The 21370-nt window shown below is 43.1% G+C and overlaps 1 protein-coding gene across 4 annotated transcripts; it reads right to left on the bottom strand.

Moving 5' to 3' along the window:
- Positions 1 to 2049: 2049 nt before the first annotated feature.
- Positions 2050 to 19442, bottom strand: npm1b (nucleophosmin 1b). 4 transcript variants are annotated; one of them, XM_023841926.2, is made up of 11 exons: positions 19239 to 19434; positions 18423 to 18527; positions 17956 to 18083; positions 16612 to 16705; positions 16031 to 16134; positions 15572 to 15642; positions 14898 to 14979; positions 12193 to 12288; positions 5172 to 5267; positions 4559 to 4633; positions 2050 to 3285 (listed from the first exon to the last, which is right to left on the bottom strand). In XM_023841926.2, the coding sequence occupies exons 1-11, from the start codon at positions 19288 to 19290 to the stop codon at positions 3232 to 3234; spliced, it is 957 nt and encodes a 318-aa protein (XP_023697694.1). In that variant the 5' UTR covers positions 19291 to 19434; the 3' UTR covers positions 2050 to 3231. The 4 variants fall into 4 exon arrangements, with proteins under 4 accessions (XP_023697694.1, XP_023697695.1, XP_023697696.1 ...); XM_023841927.2 differs by having other exon boundaries at positions 17956 to 18075; positions 18442 to 18527; positions 19239 to 19420; XM_023841928.2 differs by lacking the exon at positions 12193 to 12288 and having other exon boundaries at positions 19239 to 19442.
- Positions 19443 to 21370: the final 1928 nt, after the last annotated feature.

Below are 21370 nucleotides of genomic sequence, written 5' to 3'. Positions count from 1 at the left end.
CTTCAGCTCTCTGACAGTCTGTGTTTTTTGAAGGGCTGCCTTTAACTTGTGTGATTCACTCCACTCCTGGGGTGTTCCCTCTAAGTCAGGGGTGGCTAATCTTATCCGCAAAGGGCCGCTGTGTGTGCGGGTTCTCGCTGCAACTCCCTAATTAGATTACTAATTAGAGGACTGATTGGCTGAAGAGTCCTCACACCTGGGTTTGAACAGCTGACCTACAGGTTATCCGAAAAACCTGCACACACAGCGGCCCTTTGCGTATAAGACTGGCCACCCCTGTTCTAAATGGAAGGGGGGGGGGGGGGGTTGCCAAAAAAACAGGCCGGTTATCATGACTGACAAAATTTTTTATTTTTTTTGACAAAATCATTTTTTTTCTAGATTCCTTGTATAATTCTCCCAAAAGCCCAGGCTGATGGATAGGAGAGCTGAGGTGATGCTTCACTTGGGATGTAACATTGACCCCTAAGCTTGACTCTCCCAGTTTCAAAAGTCACAAATCAGATTATCATAAATGATTAAACGCTGAGCTTTTCTTACACGTGGACAGAGCGTGTCAGAGTGCGTTGCCTTATTCACTTTACAACAATGCCACGAAGGGACAACTGAAACGCTAGGCAACACCGTCAGGTTGCTAGAACTTGATCCCAGAGTCTTTTCTTCAAGATGAGTTGATTATTACTGCCACCCAGTGGCCAATTAGTAAGTTAATGAAACTGAGCTTTAAAAATTGTCAGGAGTATTAGGGAATTACTTAATTTTCCTGTAGAAATAAAAATTCCTCATCTGCCTCTAGCTCGTGTCAACTGGTAAAATCGGTACCACAGGGTACGTAATATACAACACATGCATAATTTCAGAACCATTACGGTATGTTAGTTAGACATTTCCGATTCCATATTATCTTGTTAATTCTAAGCAGAAGCAAATCCTCCCGTGTTGAAGACGATTCAACACCTGCAGAATTAACTCGCAGCTCAGTTTCAGTTCTTTACATGCGTCCTCTGTATTAACATGGTGTTTTCATAACTACCACTTATCACCTTAACCCCATAGCACCACTCTCACAGGTGTGCAACGAGAAGCTGAGAAATAAATATTTCCTCCTCCTCCACATTCAGAAGCATGTTTTGAACGAAGAAACCACTCCCCTGATTTCTCACGATTGGGTAAGAGAATGAGTCTCGATTTTTTTCCTCCAATGAACTGCTGGGATTCCTTAACACAGCCGTATGTATCATATCCCATTAAAATCTCTCTTCTCTCACAATCACGTGCTTGTTGTTGTAGCACCAAATGCACTGTCACCCATCTTCAAATGACAACGAAATTATACGTCCCAAGGCTCCTTGAGACTGTCTACATCCCCTCGGCCAAGCTAGGCTACCCCTACAATTTGGAAAGTGGCATCACTAGAGAATCCAGAACCCTAAAATTACACGGCGAATGTTTAATTTGCATCATCGAGTAAATAGATGTGGGAAATACCTGATGTCAGCTCTGCGGACGTATACATAGACACGAGGGCTAATTTATGTCGCAAGCGAGGTGTATAATGGATATACAAACAGATCCTACCTTCAAGGGAGTTTGTGACCGGTCACCTCAGTTGTGGGCATTTATTTGTTAGATTCTCTATATTCACTCAGGACTCCACCCCTGCAGTACAGGCAGGTCCCCCAGGTTACAAACAAGATCCGTTGCCTAAATCTCTCTAAGTCGAACTTGTAGGCAAGTCGGAAAATAACACAGGACGTAATAAGAACTATATAGTAACAATAAAAATGTAACTGCCTGCTGTACTGTACCTCGAGCTAATGAACGGCTAAAGCCACAAATGTTTTCATGAGCGTCACAAAGTAGACTCTGCATTCATTATTATAAACCATTGTGAAATGTTTTATACAATAGGCTGTATGGTAGTCCTTTGGGAGCGCGAGTTGTCTGCAAGTCGGGCGTTCTTAAGCTGGGGGGGGTCTGTGGTTTCATTACCATCTTGTGAGGGGTGTCTTATTGTTTGCAGAGAACACAACAGGCAGGAAAACAAAACAAGGATGAAAATACATTTTATTACGTTTATTTTAACGGAGATCTTAAAAAAAAAAAGGATGGATTTCTTTTCTGTCCCACAATCAACAACACAAAATATAATGGTTCATATATCAGTAATACAGTGATATCCATATCCATGACTGAAACACACTGTTGTAGGTCAATGGACTAAGATACTTAAAAAGAAATAATAAAAAAAAAATCCTCATCTAAAATGAAAATTACAATCTTAATTAAGGCTTCAGCCCCCAGAATCAAAGGAGACCCATTTTCACTGAGAAGCAAGTTTTTCAGTAATCTGAACAATGAATTTTCAAGGGTCACAAAGGAGTGGATGGCTTCCGGGACTCAAATCAGGATAATCTGCTCACCGATGTTCAAAATGTTTTAGCATTTTGTTACAGCTATTCACACACCTTTTGTCTATAAACTAAAAGGAGGAAATGTCAGATAGACAGGAAAAAACGATCAGTGAAACATAAAGGCTCTAAGAAATTTCAATTTCAGGATTGGACCATAAAAATGATTTTAAAATATAGCAAAGAGTAGCAAACTTATCAGTATCGCATTTAAGTGAAACAGTAAAAGCAAAAATGTATTTCGAAAGGACAAGAGACAAAAAATTAAGCAACAGAGTTCCACCGACTGCCCTCAAAAATCTCAAAAAGTACACAAAATGCATCAGAGCCTGGTGCTGAACTGCCTCTGCAACAAAGACCAACTCGGGGTTACAAATGGTAGACAGTCAGTCACAAAAAGCATTTTAAAACGGCTAACAGAGGGCATACTGCTGAAATTCAAACACAGCTCGAACACAAAGGACTATCAGCAATAGTCTTCAACCTGAATTCGTGAGTCTGAATGCTCAGTTTAAAATAAAGCTGATCATGACTGAAAAAAACATGCAAACACTCCATCGGCAGTATAAAGTTTAAACCAGGACCGTGTTAAACCAGGAATTCATATTTTTAAAAAGTATCCTTAGCTTACTGCTTGTCAAATACACTTCAGAGAAGAGAATTTCCATCAGATGCAACATAAACCGAACGTCAAGGGGCTTATTAATCTCACAGGTGACTAACCAGTCTATTTCTGACTCATGGGGCACTAAAAAAGATAAAGAAATTAAAACAAAAAACAGGATGACATTACATCTTCACTCGAAGGGCTATAGTTTGATTATTTCTTCCCAGACTTCAGTGTCTGTACAAACGTCCAAAGTTCTTTGATTACCTACATGAGAGGGAAGCAGGAAGAGGAAGAGAGAGAGACTAATTATAAAGCAATCTTAATGACTAGCTGCATAGTTGTAAAGCATGACTCAGGTGCGCAACAACAAAAAAAATTGTGTTACTAAACACTGGCGGGGAAACAATGAACACATTACATGGGAGGGGGTCGGGGCTGGGGGTGCATACCAACAGCATGACCCACAGAACTGTGACATCTTAACTTAGCGTTTGAACCAAAGCAAAGACTGTTCAGCACATTGTAACCAAAAAAAAACAGCTCAAGTGTTACTTTCAAGGTGGTTTTCATTTGCAAACAATGCGTGGGGAAAAAAATCAAATCATGACGCGCTTAAGTGTGACCAGCCGCTCTTGCCCGGTTAATGAACACGGCACCTGCACATCAGTTAATTGCACTGCACTGTTGAGGGGGGGGGGGGGGGGGGGGGTTAAAACAGCTAATTAATTAAAAAAAAAAAAAACCCTTAGAAACTTTGTGACTTTTGCAATTGGTCAGCTATGATTCCTTTGAATTGCACCATCTTCTAGAATTCTGGGTCTTCAGAAAACTCTCTTCTCATGTATATTTTACATAATGAAATTATTCCCAGTGAAATCATACTTGTAATTTTATGTCTCCCTGAGTAGGTAGGACATTGTACCTTTTACAGAAGAGAATTCAAAATATTCATCACCACACTCCATCGAGCAGTAATACCTATAATAATCTTTATAAATCTTCACAGATCAAAGGTTCCTGTTGGAGGGGGGGTACGTTTGTCCCAGGGGGTGGACTATCTGAAACCTCACAGACTTCACAAATGACCTTGAACTACAGCGAGATCCTGGTACGGTCTGCATACCAGCACAAGTAATTTTATTAGACTACAAAAGACACCCTTGTTAAAATGGCTAGTAAATCACTAAGACAGACAGTATGTATGTAAATATTATATATGTGTGTGTATAGAGTGAATTATGTAGAGTGAATTCATGACTATTTCACAAGAAGTTTTCTTCCAAACCTTTCTGAAGGATGTCAATGGTAATTTTATTCAAAAATAATTACAGAATCAACAAGATGAACACGAATCTTCAACATCCCCCAAAGCACAGGCCCTTCATGTCTATGTTTCATGTCAAAGAACATATTATACAGCAGCTGCATTGCAAACAAAATATCTACAAGGACATAAAATCAACCAGGCCTGGCTTTGATGGAGATCGGTGAGAGTACATGTTCCTCCTGAAGTCATAAAGTACGAAGAGAGACTTACATTTTTATCTGAGATCTTAAAACAGCTCCGGGCAAAATTCTCAAATTTCTGCTCAGTCTTTGGGAGAGGCTTCCCCTGGCGGCGGAGAAAGAATCACCCATAAGCACAGAGTCACGCCTAACAAGAGAAGTTCATCAGCAGCAGTGAAAGGGATCGTAACAACTGGTAATTAAGTCCCTGTCCATTGCCTTAGACTACAAAAGTTAACTACAAAATATTTGTTGGTTACCTTGAACAAAAGTAAATGACAGAGCCAGTACATTTCACTTCACGAAATGTACCGTATTGCTTTACTCTCCGCCTCGTATATAACACTAAACGTCAATTACAAGACACATTCTAAATCTTCCTAGTCAGATTCAGAAGTGCATTTGGGATAGTTTAAATATTAAAATACATATTCGTAAAAAATTGATAGTGTGTGCAGTATTTAACAATGCAATAAAATCTAATAAATTCAAAAGAAATATTAAATTAAATACCCTTGGTGCTCGACCTAATAAATGAATCTAATATTTCTGAATGATTTCTATTCTGCTGTTTGCACCCAATTTAATTTCCACATTTAAGAAAGGGTCTCTCATAATGAAGAAGTCGACGAGGTTTTCTTTACTTCTTTGACATCGGTGGTCAGTTTGTTTTTCACGTCGCTCACAGAAGGCGTTTTTGGTGTCCCTCCTGCCGGATTCTCTTTACCTCCTTTGGGGCTCTGAAAGCAGGAACCAGAGTCTTTCTGTAAGATTCCGTTTTTACGTATCACACGTTTAACATGCAATGTTGCATGATGTAATGCAGGTGATCAACCAAATAGTGAGTAGACTTGTAGTCAAGACCGCCTAAGCCAAGACCAAGACACTACCAAGACCAGAGGGTATCAAGACCAAGACAGACCGAGTCAAGACCAAGACAAAGTCGAGACGAGACCAAGACCGAAAATAAAAGACTCCCTTAACTTTTGTGTGCTGTTGAGCACTGACATGACGGGTACTGACTGGTCCCAAAGTCATCTGACAAAACAGCTAACACCTCCAGCAACTGTTTAAAGAATGGGAAATATGTAACTGATTTCAATTATACTTAATCTGTAGATGAAACTAACATCAAATTGAAGATACACAATTATAAACTTGAAATTGAATCATGTCCCATTGTAGTAGAACTAGCCAAATGACACTGTATGATATCAACTTCCCTGAAATGGATTAGGCCTGTTAAGTCAACACAACGTGATATGCAGATGTTATTTGAAAGTCAATGGTCACATTTATTTAGTCAAACAACGACATTTTAAGTTAAATACTGTAATCAAACATAAGAACATAAGAACATAAGAACATAAGAAATTTACAAACGAGAGGAGGCCATTCGGCCCATCAAGCTCGTTTGGGGAGAACTTAGCTAATATCTCAGAGTTGTTAAAATCTTATCTAGCTCTGATTTAAAGGAACCCATGGTTTTAGCTTCCACTACAATAGCAGGAAGACTATTCCATACTCTGACTACACGCTGTGTAAAGAAGTGCTTCCTCAAATTTGTTTTAAAATGTTCTCCCGCTAATTTCCACTTATGGCCACGAGTTCTAGTATTTAGACTAATATTGAAATAGTCATTTGGCTGAACAGCATCCAGACCCGTTAGAATCTTATAGACCTGAATCATATCCCCCCTTAGTCTCCAACAATATAACAATATAAAGACATGTACACATCACATGACTCAAATGCAAACAACAAATACTACATACCAATACAAACTGCACATCAAACTGTGCATTAATAGGAATAAGGACAAGTGCCTAAAAGATTCTGACATCTTGAGAGAGAGAGCATCACTATTAATAGGCATATTTTCAGAGAGGAGGGAGAGAGAAAACAGCTCACATTTTAAAATAGTGGTTGATTGCACTTCAGGAAAACTAAAGATTGCAGCATCTTATAGCCTGTGATGCTGGATCTAACGTTTAACTAGCGCTACACTAATTTTGCACATATAACGTGAAAGTGGTCTTGAGACATCCAACTCTAATAGTGAGAGATTTGCACATATTTATTAAGGGAAGATTCACAAATAGGGGAAACACAAGACCTGAAATAATATTAAATATGCACAAACCATGAAGAACAGCTCAAAAGGTCAAGCGGAAATATACCTTCTACCTTACGGATGACAAGGCTGCTTTGATGTAACCTAAAGAAAACCCGGACTAAGATACAGAACTCTGTACCAACTCCACCATGCTGTCCAGGGAATGTGCAGCTTATACTGGTTATGCTGGCTTTCTAACATCCAGATGAAGAGCATAGGAATTCAGCAGAGGAGAGACTCTTCTTAAACAAACTGGGCAGCTTTGGAGAAGAATGTTAGCCTTTGCCCAAAGGAGGAAGTAACAGGCCCAGAATTAAAAGCCATCAAACACTGAATCAGAGCCACAGTAGAGGAGGGAATTCAAGTGAAACCGTCAGCCCAATGCTGAGGGTCAAGAAGCCCCGAGACGATCATGGCATCCTGAAATAATGGCCCACAGATCAGTTTCAGGTAATGAGAAGAACATGGACCAGAAGATTCAAAATACCATCCAGACACAGCACCCCCAAAACCCCATGACAGTAATGTGCAGCCAAGGAATATGAGCTGATGAGTTACTCATTACCAGCAAAGCACACATCTCCAGCACATTGTTTTCCCGACTTTTGGCTTAACAAAGTAGGAATTCTGAGTTAAAAACACCTCCATAAACGTTACCAAAGCAACAGCTGCAACTGCCCAACAAAATAAGGTCCGATATTCATCTTCTAGACGTTAAGCGGCTCTCCTCTAAGTTCCTTTTGCCTGCTTACTCCAGGTGCTCCAATCAGCCCTGAGTAAACAGCTGGCGAGGGATTAAACCAGGGGGCATCAATTTCTCCCCCAATTACACCTCCTTTAACAAAAGCGTCAAGGCACAAATGATCATTTTATTATTCCCAGCTTCAGAGGCGGTCCTCAGCTTTCCGCCGAGTGCCAGAGCAAAGGGACACCTGGATCTTTGAAGGGGAAAAGCTCAGCACAGGCCGAGGTTAGGAGGGAATGAGGCAAGAGACCATCTGCTTCAAACAAGCTCGGCAAATGAGAATGTCAACAGAGTGCATGCTGGGTAATCTCGGCCTACCGATCGCAGATGTTTGCCACGTTCCTTACGTCGATGCCTCTTGTGGAACTTTCAGTAACTCAGTGCCCACAGAAACGCAGCCACGATGTTTTTCTAACGTTTTAACATTGCCGCGAGTTGCATCAGACGTCGGCCTGCACCCCGAGGCGAAGACATCTTGGGTCACGGGGCCAAGACAGACACAAAACATACACAGTCACACACACGGGTGCTAACACACAACTGTTTGTACTTGAAGGCCAGCTTGTAATCTGCCATGATTGCAGGGTTCCACAGCCAGCCCGAAAGGCCCTTTTAACTGGGCGGGACCGAATTGGCCAACTACAAAAAGGGTTTAACCCCCTATGACCAACCATAGTACAGAAGGAGCCGCTGCAAACTCAGGACGATACTGCTTTTAAAATGGCCTTCAAAGACGAGATAGCTACTGTGTGGGAAGCAGAAATTCTGAGCCCGAATCTGCCAGGGTTCCTACTGGGCCCCAAATCAACCGATTTCTCAGTTAGTGGCCAACCATGCAAGTCAAGCTGATTTCATAAGTAATAATGTCTCAGTTACATAACTGCATCATATAAACGTAAATCTGACGGGCATATTAACGTCTGAATGTTTACAGCATCAAGCTCACTGACTAACTGTGACAGGAGGTCTAAGGTAGTGTCAGTCAGAAAGAAAACATTACATCAGACCGCTAACAATGCGGGTTTAAGAGATTTAAGAGAACGCAGATGTTTGAAAGATGCCGCTTATAAAAAAAAAACAAAAAAAAAAAACGTGACTGTTGCTTTGAGCAGGAAAAAAAAGAAAGACGTTGATGGTGCAAATGACAAATTAGAGGGAGACGACACAGAAGCACAAACACAGTCACAGCCCCTTCACAGGTGCCTGTCCCGCGTGTTTGTTAAAGATGGACAGCTGCAGACACACTCACACACACGCACTGTACTCGTATCTTTGTGGGGACCGTCCATTCATTTCTATGGGCAAATCCCAACAGTGAAAACTTTAACCGCTACCCAGCCCTAACCTTAACCATCAGTAACCAAACAAAATACGAGAGTTTCGGCATTTTTTTTTTTTGTAGTTGCAGATTTGTATAAAACTGCCAGACGCTGATTAAAGATGCCTCCACTGTAGCAACACAACTCGCTACCCCCTCGGTCTGCCCTCAGCTTGGGTAGGTGCACAGTGGATGCATCTCTCGGGGGGGGGGGGGGGGGGCTCCACAAGCTACTTCATGGGACATAAGCTCGCTACGGTTAAGCAGCTCAGCAAGAAAGGTCCAGGTGGAAAAATAAACTTATTAAAAATAAACGATTTTAAATCTGCAGGAGTACAATTCAGATTTCTGAAAGAGACGACCTGGTTTTAATTACAAGGTACCAGCTGCATTTTAATTGCACCCATTCCCCTGCACTCAGTGGAATGATGATTAAACAGCAACGGAAGTAATTACATAACTGAATATTAATAAAATTTTCACCTCTAAGTCTTGTTTACACACACAGGTCCAGAATAGGACTCAAGCTTCAGCCCAGGTGGTGACAGGTGGAGGTTATTTCTGGGACTCCACTCAAAAAGTCACTTTGGGGAACCCCACCCCCAGTGTAATAACTGTTTTTGCCCAAAAGGGGGCTCCCAAACCTCAGGGGCCCCGCACAAATGTGCAGTTTGAGTGGCAGTAAACACCTTTGTTGGGGAGCAGGGGATGGGATTCAGTTCTCCTCTCAATTAATCCCCTCTGAGCAGCTCCAGGGCACACAGCACCAGCTGATTACTCTCTCGTAGGGAAGAGCAGGACTGTGGGAATTCAGGGAGGCCGCTGGGAGTGAGCCACAATCAAAGGGACTGGCCAGAAATGCAGGGGGAGGAGGTCAGCGGTTCAGGGCCAGGCCAGAGTGGAGGTCGCAGCGGTCAGGTGTTTGTTTAGGGGCACGGGGAGGGGGCACTGTAGGTGGTTCCCATTTCACCTGAATGGTCATCAGCTAATTGCTGGCTACAGAATCGAATTTATGGATTCCAATTTAAAGGGTATGTTTCCTACCATCGGTGTCAGTGGACAGGGGTGAAAAACATACTGCATCTCCAGGAACCTCAAGCCGTGAACAGTGTGCCTTCTGGTTAAGGAAAGGCGCAGATTATTCAGACTGTCAACAACTTTCAAGGCTGAACTGCATTGTGGGAATGCACTTGTAAACCTGAGAAAAATAGTACTGAAATCCAGAACAGGATCCATATATCCTTCTCTCAACCAATTACCCACCACCCTTCACCCAGACAGACTGTATTTGTCAATTTTGGGTTAAAATAAGTAAAAACCGTGAATGCAAAATGCGCTTCCTACTGGTGTGAATAATCCAGATGCAGAAACTGCAGACAGTCTTTCTGTGGAGAATCAGATAAACCCAGAGGAATTTAACATTTAAACCCCCCCCCCCATCTTAAAGGCAACAAAAGAGGACAGGACCCCCCCAATGTCTGACAAACGAAAAGCCACCATAAAACTGGACGCATGCTCAATTTAACCCACTTGAGACACAGCGAGCCCCAATGAAACAGGGGCCACGCCGATGCCTTAGCACCCCCCATAAAAGCCAGAGAGTTTCCAGAGCACTAACGAGGGCGATGATTGTGATTTACGGCTGCTGGTGCAGGAATGACCACTGCTAACATCTGAGCTCTCGCCGCTCATTCTGGCCCTCTGGATCCCAGTCCCGTCTCGCTCCGGCCCCCGCCTTGGCCCCCATCCAATCTCGCCCCCCCCCAAAGCGAAAGCCTACCAGTGCTGCCGTTTCTGAGTAACGGAGGATCCCGAAGGAGAACGGTTTTCGACTGTGGAAACCAGACCAGCTGCATTCGTTTTCTAAACTGCTACGTTCGCGGATTTTAGCGAATGCTAAATGGTACAAAGAAACAGGGAAGATCAAAGAACAAGGAGGGGAAAAAAAAAACCACCAAAATATCAACCTTGCATCAACTTAGCACTGCAATTAGCTGGGAGTGGGTGTCACTGGAATGAACGTGAAACACTGCACCTTGTTCTTGACCCAAAAACCTGACACAAGATATATACGTATTTGACAAAGGCTAATCAATGAAGACAGAAAGAAAAACAAAATGCTAATGTCAAGTTTAGCATTTTAGACGTCAACAAGGTATCACCATGGCTATGGATTAACACGTATAAGCGGAGTAGCTTCACCTTCCAATCTATTATAACACCTCAAAAAATAATGCATACGGATACTTTTATTGAAATTACATGATGACATGACCATTAGGTTAATAACGAAATTGCGGCTACACGACTACAGATTATGAACCTCTCTTGTGTGGTTATTCTCTGAGCCTAATCCCACAACGAAAACTCAGCTCGAAAGCTGTGTCCCAAGGGGGCAACCCACTGACCATGTGACAGATATATCCACCCCCTCCCCCATGTATAATAATGACTGAGCAGAAACTTTGATGTTAATATTGACGTTAATGGGATTCTCTTGTAGCGTGTCAAGTTTCAGAAGTCTGTAACGCCAGACAGATGTTTTGCCGGGAAAAGTTTCAGAGCAGAAAACAAGATGATCATTTTAATAATCGGCTAAGGAAAAAGCTGGTCACCCTTCATCATCTTGAGTGATTCCATTGGCATAAAAACTGGTACCGGTGCTGAATGACATCACAATGAGAGGCGGGGTATTTGTACTGAATTTGAAAGATGACCATAGTATATTATAAGGCTTGGTGATGTGCGATATTAATACCAACGTCGCATGTTATGCACACGTAATTCTTACATCGCAATAATCGTGACTTTTTTTTCATGCCTTCGTACTATACAGACATTACAGCATGCAGGGTTTAATTTTCGGTAAAAGTTTTTAGTTTGTCATAGGAAATGTTAATGATTGTTCCTTTTCAAGATTATCAAGAGTTTGAAATAAATCATTTACTACTTCGGCATGAACTCTTCATGCGCTCTCTGCATCCATCATGATCATTTTCATCCTTGCAATTTGAATCACTGACGGGTTGTGAGAAATTAATTTTACCTACTCTGTTTTTTTTGCTTTATAAATATCCCAATACTTATTACAACAAAATCACTTCGCAAAATTCTAAATTCTTCCCCAATATCACCCAGCCGTAGTACATTATAGCAAATACTTTTTTTTTTTTATTTCCTGTCATGCCATCCAGATCTTCTGATTCTTCCAACCAGACAGCAATCAAAGCTTGTGTCTCCTCATTTCTCCACGCATGCATTACTTTTTTAATCGTCGTTTTCTGAGTTTGAAACTTTTGCTTCTGCTAGTTGACTATTACTTTTTTGACTATTGAAAGTACTACATCAGTAGCACAGTACCTGGTGCAGTGGAAATGCACCCTATAAGGAAGATAGTGATCTGAAAATCTGCCCCCTGCTGGCCAGTGGAAGCAAAGCGGGTGAGTTTGGCACTGGCACCAGTGCAGCAGGCAGTGACCGGCCTACCTTAGCTTGCGGCTTCCCTGCTGGGCCAGCAGACCTGTCCGGGGAGCCATTGGGCTTCGATGCAGCCTTGGCTTTCTTACCCTGGGCCTCTGCACCCTGTGAGGTACAAGCAGGAGAGATTCAGGCTGCTTCCACTGGCGGCCTCACTGGAGAACCCAAAATAACATACAAGCGGGAGAGATTCAGGCTGCTTCCACTGGCGGCCTCACTGGAGAACCCAAAATAACATACAAGCGGGAGAGATTCAGGCTGCTTCCACTGGCGGCCTCACTGGAGAACCCAAAATAACATACAAGCGGGAGAGATTCAGGCTGCTTCCACTGGCGGCCTCACTGGAGAACCCAAAATAACATACAAGCGGGAGAGATTCAGGCTGCTTCCACTGGCGGCCTCACTGGAGAACCCAAAATAACATACAAGCGGGAGAGATTCAGGCTGCTTCCACTGGCGGCCTCACTGGAGAACCCAAAATAACATACAAGCGGGAGAGATTCAGGCTGCTTCCACTGGCGGCCTCACTGAAGAACCCAAATAACAACCATGCTCTAGAAATCTTCCATGGCTGGTTCTGGGGGTGGTAAAATATCACTGTGCCCCATTTCACTGGAGCTCCCTGTGTCTGTAAATCGATCTGGGGTGTGTGTGTGTGTGTGTGTATGTATGTATGTATGTATGCGCGTGTGTGTGTGTGTGTGTGTGTGTGTGTGTGTGTGTATCACAAAGTTACATAAAGCATGCTTCAAATTTTCAGTTGTAGATACAGGAACTGAAGCAGATGACAATCTACTCCACACTGAATGCATACTGATTTGCAAATATTCCCCCCCCCCAAAAAAAATGTATATTATATATACATATATGTAGCTGGCTCTCCCCGACTACAGAAAAATCGTAAAATTTCTAAAATGACTGACTGGCATTGACTTGTGGACTCGCTTCAGAACTGCTTGAAGCCCCAGGGCTCCAGGAACAATGGTGGAGTGGTAAGATCAGCAAGGTCAGAAGATGGAGACCAGAGAGGGCGGACGGGGGAGTGGGATGGGGGATGGGGGACGAGACTAAAGAATAAATCAACACATGACACAAATACTCAGCTGTTATTTCTCCCCTAAGCGAGAATCAACAATAAAACAGGCAGGTATGCCCAGAGCCCCAAGCCCAGAGCCCAACTGTGATCTCCGCCTGGCGCATTTCCAGCATGGATGCAGTCAGCATAGTCCGAGTCTTGAGCACACACACAGTACACCTCTCCAGCACACACACACACACACACACACAGTACACCTCTCCAGCACACACACACACACACACGCACGCACACACACACAGTACACCTCTCCAGCACACACACACACACACACACACACACACACACACACACACACACACACAGTACACCTCTCCAGCACACACACACACACACACACACGCACGCACGCACGCACAGACACAGGTGCTGGCCGAAACCTCTCTGGCAGAGAACGGGGAACGAAACGAGGGTGTGAGAGCTTAAGGGGGACGGAGGCGGGGTGAGGTGCTTTTTCTACACTCCGTGCCTGAAGAGCATTTACTGACTGCTGGGACATACTTCTGGTCCTGCTGCAGAGCCGGTACGACAGCAAGCAGCCAGATTACAGAGAAGAAACAGTCATTACACCTGGGACCCTGTGTTTTAGCCATAAGAAACCAGGTGGGTGCCACAGCGGAAAATGGAAAAACACAAGCCGCTTTTGAAATACCATGAAAACAGTGAAACTTGTGCATGTACTACAATAAGGGGGCTGATTTAGAAATGGCTTTGCGTGAATAGTTTTGGGGATTAACTCAGGCCGCTGCAAGTTCAATATGAAGTCACACCTCTTGGAAAGAAAAAAAAAAAAAAAAACATACATAAAATATCAACAACATGGGGGGGATCAACAACATGCCAGCAACCGTTTCTGCCAATCGCCTTCAAAACCTGCGTGGCATCACTTTCATTCAGAAAGATATTTTTTAGTTAAACCCTGACACCTAGTGGCTGTCAAAGGAGAAGCAAGTACACTTAATGTCTACAACAATATAATGAAACTACAATGAAACACTAATGAGACGCACACACACACACACACACACACATATACAGACGCGCACACGCACACACGCATGCAGACACACACATACACACACGCAGACACACACATACACACACACGCACGCACACGCACACACATACGCACGCAGACACACATACACACACAGACATACACATACACACGCACACACACACACGCACGCACAGACACACACACACACGTACACACATATACAGACACACACATATACAGACACACACAAATACAGACACACACAAATACAGACACACACAGACACACACATACGCACACAGACAGACACATACGCACACAGACAGACACATACGCACACAGACACGCACACACATGCACACAGACGCACACAGACGCACACAGACAGACACACACGCACACAGACAGACACACACACGCACACAGACACACACAGACGCACACATACGCACACATACAGACACACATACACACACATACACACACGCACACAGACACACACACACGCACACACACACACACACACACACATACATACACACACATACACACACACACGCACAGCCTTCCACTGAAGTATTGCGAGTAAAGATGAGCACAGACAAATACAACAATTACCGTATTTGGAGTTTTAACTGATGTATTTTTCAACTTTTTCTGAGGTATCTCATCCTCTTCATCATCGTCATCGTCGTCATCGCTGAGGAAGAGTTCATGTCATTTTTAAGAATTAAATGACCTTCCGGAGTTTGAAGAGCAAAACCTAAAATGCATGGACTATCACGCCTCCAGATCTGTGAATTTGACATTGACGGTTTTGGTTATTTGGAAGTTGGTCGCCAACAGTTAGCTGGGATTATTGTTGAAGCCAAAACATAAACTCGATGACACATAAGCCAAAAATAGCTATATAAACATTACGGAAAATCATATATAAATAGTGTTATGATATTTGTTAAGAGCATGCTATATCTTTAGTTATTTCTATAAAGAAAAAAACCGAAAAACTATGGGATTTACTCATCTTGGCTTGGGTGCACAACACATCGTTGTCTTGGCAACCAGCCTCACTCATGTTAGATATGACCATGAAATCTCACATTTCTTGCAGTAACTTAAACGTTACTGTTAATTTTGCATTTTTAATACAAGTATTACTTGTAAATTTTTCCATTTGCTGAGATTTTCAGCCCCCAGCCCTCATGAATGTACAGCACAGTAAATGTACACGCATGTAAAGTATCCATTCATCCAACCATCAGAACAGTCTTAACATTTATCAAAAGCCGTACTCATCATCATCTTCATCATCATCATCATCATCGTCATCTTCATCTTCATCGTCGTCCAGCTTTATTTTTTTCTGCAGAGGGATGAATCACACAGCTTGGTTAAGGTTTACACTGATCCCTCACCAACATGGTTGCTATAGCAGGCTTAGCAGGAAACGCAGCAGAAAGATTACAGCGCCAAAAAGCATGTTGAACGTGGCTATTAAATCACAGACACTGAGGAAACGGGCACTTATGTGAGCAGACAAGCAGTTTATCTCCTGTCACATGGGACTACTTAGCTTTGCCTTATTGTGCCAGAACAAATTAAAAAATAAAAAAATAAAAAAAAAACACATTTGAAAACTGGATGGTACAACTGCAACAGCAGTGGTGCCACATTAATAACGGAACTGAGGGTACAATGACTGTGGTCACGTGGTTCCGCACGGTTTCACTGACCAGGACGTGAGGCCTTACCGGCATGGGAACCTTTCCCGAACTTGAAGGCCTCTTCATAGGCGACGTGTTATTTTCTTCCTCCTCTTCATCCTCGTCCTCTTCATCATCAGATTCCTTTACACCTTACATTTCAAATGAAAAGAATTAAATCACACGCATCCCACCACCAGCGCCCAGGAGGACAAAGGCAGTTGGGATTTATGCCGTAATAAACATGCAAATGAGGAACGTCTTGGGGTTGGGAGCGTTACTCAGTCTCATGCCACCAACTCCCCTTCATTTGGCTTTAATGCAGCCATTTCTGGGCTGAAACACTTCTTGAAGTTAACAGAGACATGGTGAGAAATTATGCTTTAGTGCTACTTCCTGAAAGCAACACGAGCAAACAATGCAAAACCTTCTTAGCCAGTAAAACCTGATACACATACATAAGGTTTTTTCTTATTCTTTTTATTTTAAATATTACTTGAAAATGGGACCAGCTATGACACTGGGTATCATACTGCAGCACGGGACATGGGGCTAAACTGATAACGTGCCAGAAAGGACGTATGCATCCTGAGAGATTAAACAGAACTAGCAAAATAACATTAACTTACTGACAAAGTGCTGGCCGCTGATGTAGACGGGCCCGGGGCCAGACTTGAGCCGAAATGTGACGGGGGGTGTGACCTCGAACCCCCCCAAATTCAGCTGAACGTTCGCAGGGGGAGAAGGGGAGACTCGCATTAGCTCAGGGCAGTTTGAAGGGTGTGATCGATGGCGCGAAATCGCAGCAGCAAGTCGCCCACAGCTTCCACCTGGAGCTGCGGAACCATCCGGACGTCTGAAGGCCAACCAACCACACACACAGAAAACTGAACCAGGTAGGTGGGTGGGTGGATGGATGGATGGATGGATGGGACAGCCAAGCACCCAGAACTCAGCCTTATATGCATCATGGGAGACCAAGATAACCTCCAAACAGACAGACATGAAAAATACCAACAAACACCTAACAAGGAGTGACAGCATTTTTGAAGTTTCTTACAATTTAACGCTCAATTAACCATTTCACCCTGAACACTCCTAGCCTTTGTTTAACACACAGTGCGTGGAATAATGAACGCATGCAACTTAAGGCCATATCCAATTTCATGCCAGTCTGCAGTTTATTAAAAAGATAATTACTATATTTTTATGCCCCATCATGGGGGAAAACACTCCCCCCCCCCCCGCCCCCCCCCACCGTGCAATCTGAATCACTGACGCCATCAGAAATTAAAGCGGGCTTACAGTCGGCCATCTCCGCTGCCACGCCAATTAAAAAAAGACAACGTAGTCAGGTGGTGGTCCGGCTGGTTACCATGGTGACACAGGTCAACCACCATCAACCTTTCCATACAACAATTGACTCCTCCCAATCCACCAAATTACGATCCTCCACAACAGGTTTTCCCTCTCCCCACACTTCCATTAACTGCTCAAGATACTGCAGTAAGTTTCTCATATATCTAGTTCCTCAAACATGAAACAATCGAAAGCAAAATAATGTTCAGCATCATGCAGCACCGGCTTAAGGTCAGTGCTGCTAACATTTACACATTTTACCATCCATCCACCTTCTATACCCAGTTTCAGGGTCACAGGGGTCCGGAATCTATCCCAAAGGCTACAGCACAAGGCGGGGAATAATCCAGGGTGGGGCACCAACCTTTCAGTAGTATGCATTTTGTGGTTAAATGAATTTAAAGCTCTTTTTACAGTCACAGAGCTCAATCTTCCAATCATAGCAGACACACAGAATGCAACATGGGTGACATTCAGAGGTGCTTTCAGTTCACCATGGGAAAGATCTAGAAGGTGATCAGCTGGACGTTCCAGGCTGGGCAGGGTTCCTCTGAGTGCCCTCGAATGTGACGGAGCTGTATGGTTTTAGCTGGGATTTGGTGGCTAGCACTCACAGAAGGAAGTACGGACGGCTTCAGGACAGCCAGCTGCACTTTGCTCATTTTTCCATCGAAGGTCATACCCTCCATCTCCACCATGTTGAAGCGATCCTCCGCTTGTGCTCCCAGACATACCTGCAGGCCTCAAGCACACAGAGAGAGTCCTGACATCAGCACCAGCTGAGTGGGTGTCACTGTCGATCAGGCCACGTGGAGGATAACCCCACTAACAAAGGACACGCAGTGTGAGAGTGGCAATTTTAATAACCGTCAAACTAATTTATCACAAAAAAACAATACAAAAGCAATCTGCTAAGGTTGGACTTTAGACATACTGACATCAAGGACTACAGATCCTGCACAGAGAATCGCGTGCACTACAAAACGCCCACTACGGACCCCAGTGCACAAGGGAAAGAAACACACATCCGACGAGCGTATTATTAAGGCAAAAACAGTGACAGGGACCCTGTGGCAGTTACCCAGTAACTTCAGCCCCACCGTTTTGAGTGACAGCTGGTGCTCAGTCTCGTCATCGTCGTCCGCTTCGATCTTGTACTCCTTCTTGTCTGACTTCAACTCGCAACCTGAGCAAAGCAGCAATGAGACCAGAACCACGTAGCCTAGCAATTATTATACATCTCTTCAGTTCACGATGCGCCAACACGGGGACTAGAATTTCAGAAATTCCGAAGCAAGACATGGTTTGTAAAAATACTGAAAACTGAAATGTAAAGAATTCGACATGTTTTTAATCTCACATTCTGTTAATACCATAAAATACACCTTTGCTGAGACTCCAATTACCACAATACCCTGGTACTCGACAGGGGGTAATATCAAATCTTTCAGCTGTCATACGATATAACTAACAAACCAAGAACCTCTGGACAAGAACTTTGAAGAGAAACCAAAAAAAAATGGACGTTACATTTTACAATTATAATTCGCCTGATATTAATAACACACTAATAACAGGAAAAATATCTCATGTTACTACAGCTTTTGGAGGTGTTGGATAGTGCACCATAAATGCATATTGGATTAGCTTTCAAACGCTCTTCTGTTTAAATGATGTAAATATGTATGTTCATTTCCCCAGCCGGTCATCGGTTGCACGCAGATACGGATATAAAGATGTGGATGTAGCATGTAATCAGTAACATGGAGGAGTGATGGTGTCGTTTTCCTTATTCAGCCATAATGCTGGGGTGGGATGTGAAGCAGAAGCGCACCGACGCCGCGGCCCTTCGTCTCTAATTCGCGGATCGCAAAGCGCATTTCGCAGCTTTCCTCACCGAACAGGTACATCTGCGGCCTGAACACGTCCGCGCTGCTGTCCTCCGCCATCTTCGCAGCATGGGCGCCGAGCCGCGGGGGGGCTTCTGCGGAAAGCGCAGCCGGGACCGGGGAAATGCGGGGCCCGGGCGGAATGACAGGCCAACCCGCGAATGAGGGCGTCCGGACGGGGATCACGACGGCAGCGCGGCCCTATGGAGCCGGAGCACGGGCAGGCGGAAGGGGAAGCCGCTGTCTGAGCCGAAGGCGTCGCTTTGCATTGAGGGACAATGAGATTAATCCAGTTATATTCGCTACGCGACGTTTTAATGGTAAAGGGTCCGGGAGCAATGCGGGGCGTAGATGGTGCGTGTTTCACACCCGGCTTATGAATTGCATCCGATTGCATTTAACTTTTGTGCACTATTGCAAGGCCTTTATTAAACGACAACAATGCAACATGGATGTTGTGTTTTTCTTTTACAAATATTCTTAAAAACCTAACATATAAAAGTTCAAAATCGCAACATAAATTGTGTGCACGTGTAATTTATTCAAAATTATCAACCTGATAAATGCTAAAAGTGGAAGTACTGTACAAAACACGGATATTGTTAAAGTAATAGGGTTAATTTATTAAAGTAGTAGATGAAGTTACTTCCTTTGAGGGATAACATGTTTGACTTCTCTAATAATGAATCATTTTCATGTTATTCCATTATGTTACATCTCTACACCCACATTTTTGACGAAAAAAGACAAGTTCTCATTTTGAAGTCCCAGCAGCTGACAGGAACATAGCTAATCATTTCCCCCTCAATGTATCGGGGATATTTTTTATTACTATTTTTCTGTTTTTATTGGAAATGTGATACTGTAGCACTGTAGGGGAGAGAGCATATTAACATACAGGAACGGCTGTAATCACACAATTTTCGCACTTTTTTCTCAGTATTTCATTACAGCGCCCCAATATGTGGGAATGGCGAGCAAACCTGTGCGATGCTGATGATTCTGAAGGTGGGGGGCGCATTTCCAGTCAGCACTTCTCACACCCCCGTTCTGAACTGGCTACGTTAATAAATAAAACAGTTTTCTCTACAAAAGTACTTCAGCTGGTCTCATTTCAGCAGGGTGGAGGATGGCTGACCATAACCATGCTTCACCTTGATAGTCGGAGCTGTAGCCTTTAGTCACTCTATGCAGATGTAGATTGTGACCTAATTTTAATTACTATAAAATCGGAATACATCCAACTTTAGTCCTTCGGTGTATTTTTTTTTAACTCATTTGTTTATGTATGCATGTTTAAATGCCTGTAGTTTTCGTATCAGACTAATGAAATATTATTGCACCTGTTAATATAAAGTTATCCAACAGATGGAGCCACTTGACAATTTTTTTCCCCGAATTTCTTTTCCCAGAAAATTGGTTAAGGGAGGAAAGCGGCGTTGCTAGACGCCTCTCCAATGTATTGTGAAATACGGCCTTCGTGTAACACGTACATCACGTACCTATTTATACGCAGAGTTTATGTTACATTGAACAACTCAGAAAAACTGGCGCCGTTTGATTATATGACTAAATTAAAAAGAATTTGCTGATTTAAAACTAGACAATATATTTTAAACATTTTATGTTTATATTGTGTTAAATGCCTCTTTACCTATAACCTTTAAAGAAAAACACTAAAACCTGTAAAACCAGGCTTTGTACGAGTTTATACGAAGAGCAAATTCCGTAATACCAAAAGCAGCTCAATTGCTTTGTTAATAACTCATCGTATTTCTCCAAAGCTAGTCTAGGAACCTGTCCTAACATATTTTTCCTGTTATATACTATTTTCTCAGACACGATTAAAAAAACAACTAGTCAAAGTGAAACACATAACCACCCAGCAAAAGCAGTATTTTAAATGCAACTATAATGCTCCTCATATAGACTCCTTTGTAGCTTTATTCTTTTCTTTGTTTTATTTACAGCATTGTTTATGCTCTGTATCAGTATACTCCCGTGTCACTTTTCCACGTTGACTAAGACGGTGTGAAACATTGCTTTATGCGAGTAATGATTTGGACTAATGATCTGCATGCAGGTCTACGGGGGTGACACATATCCGCCGATGGTGCCTGGCGAAGCACATGCTGGTTTT

This window comes from Paramormyrops kingsleyae, chromosome 12 (assembly GCF_048594095.1).
Source record: "Paramormyrops kingsleyae isolate MSU_618 chromosome 12, PKINGS_0.4, whole genome shotgun sequence".
Taxonomy (NCBI): Eukaryota; Metazoa; Chordata; class Actinopteri; order Osteoglossiformes; family Mormyridae; genus Paramormyrops; species Paramormyrops kingsleyae.
Note: the sequence above shows the minus strand (reverse complement) of the source record. Positions and strands in the feature narration are given on the sequence as shown.

Bases quoted from the DNA above. Each gene is read 5' to 3' on its own strand.
- npm1b (XM_023841926.2), bottom strand. From the start codon at position 19,290: ATGGCGGAGGACAGCAGCGCGGACGTGTTCAGGCCGCAGATGTACCTG. The intron at 18,528-19,238 runs GTGAGGAAAGCT...TGCTTTGCTCAG, and splicing joins GCCGCAGATGTACCTGTTCG to GTTGCGAGTTGAAGTCAGAC. The intron at 18,084-18,422 runs GTAACTGCCACA...TGTGTGCTTGAG, and splicing joins GGTGGGGCTGAAGTTACTGG to GCCTGCAGGTATGTCTGGGA.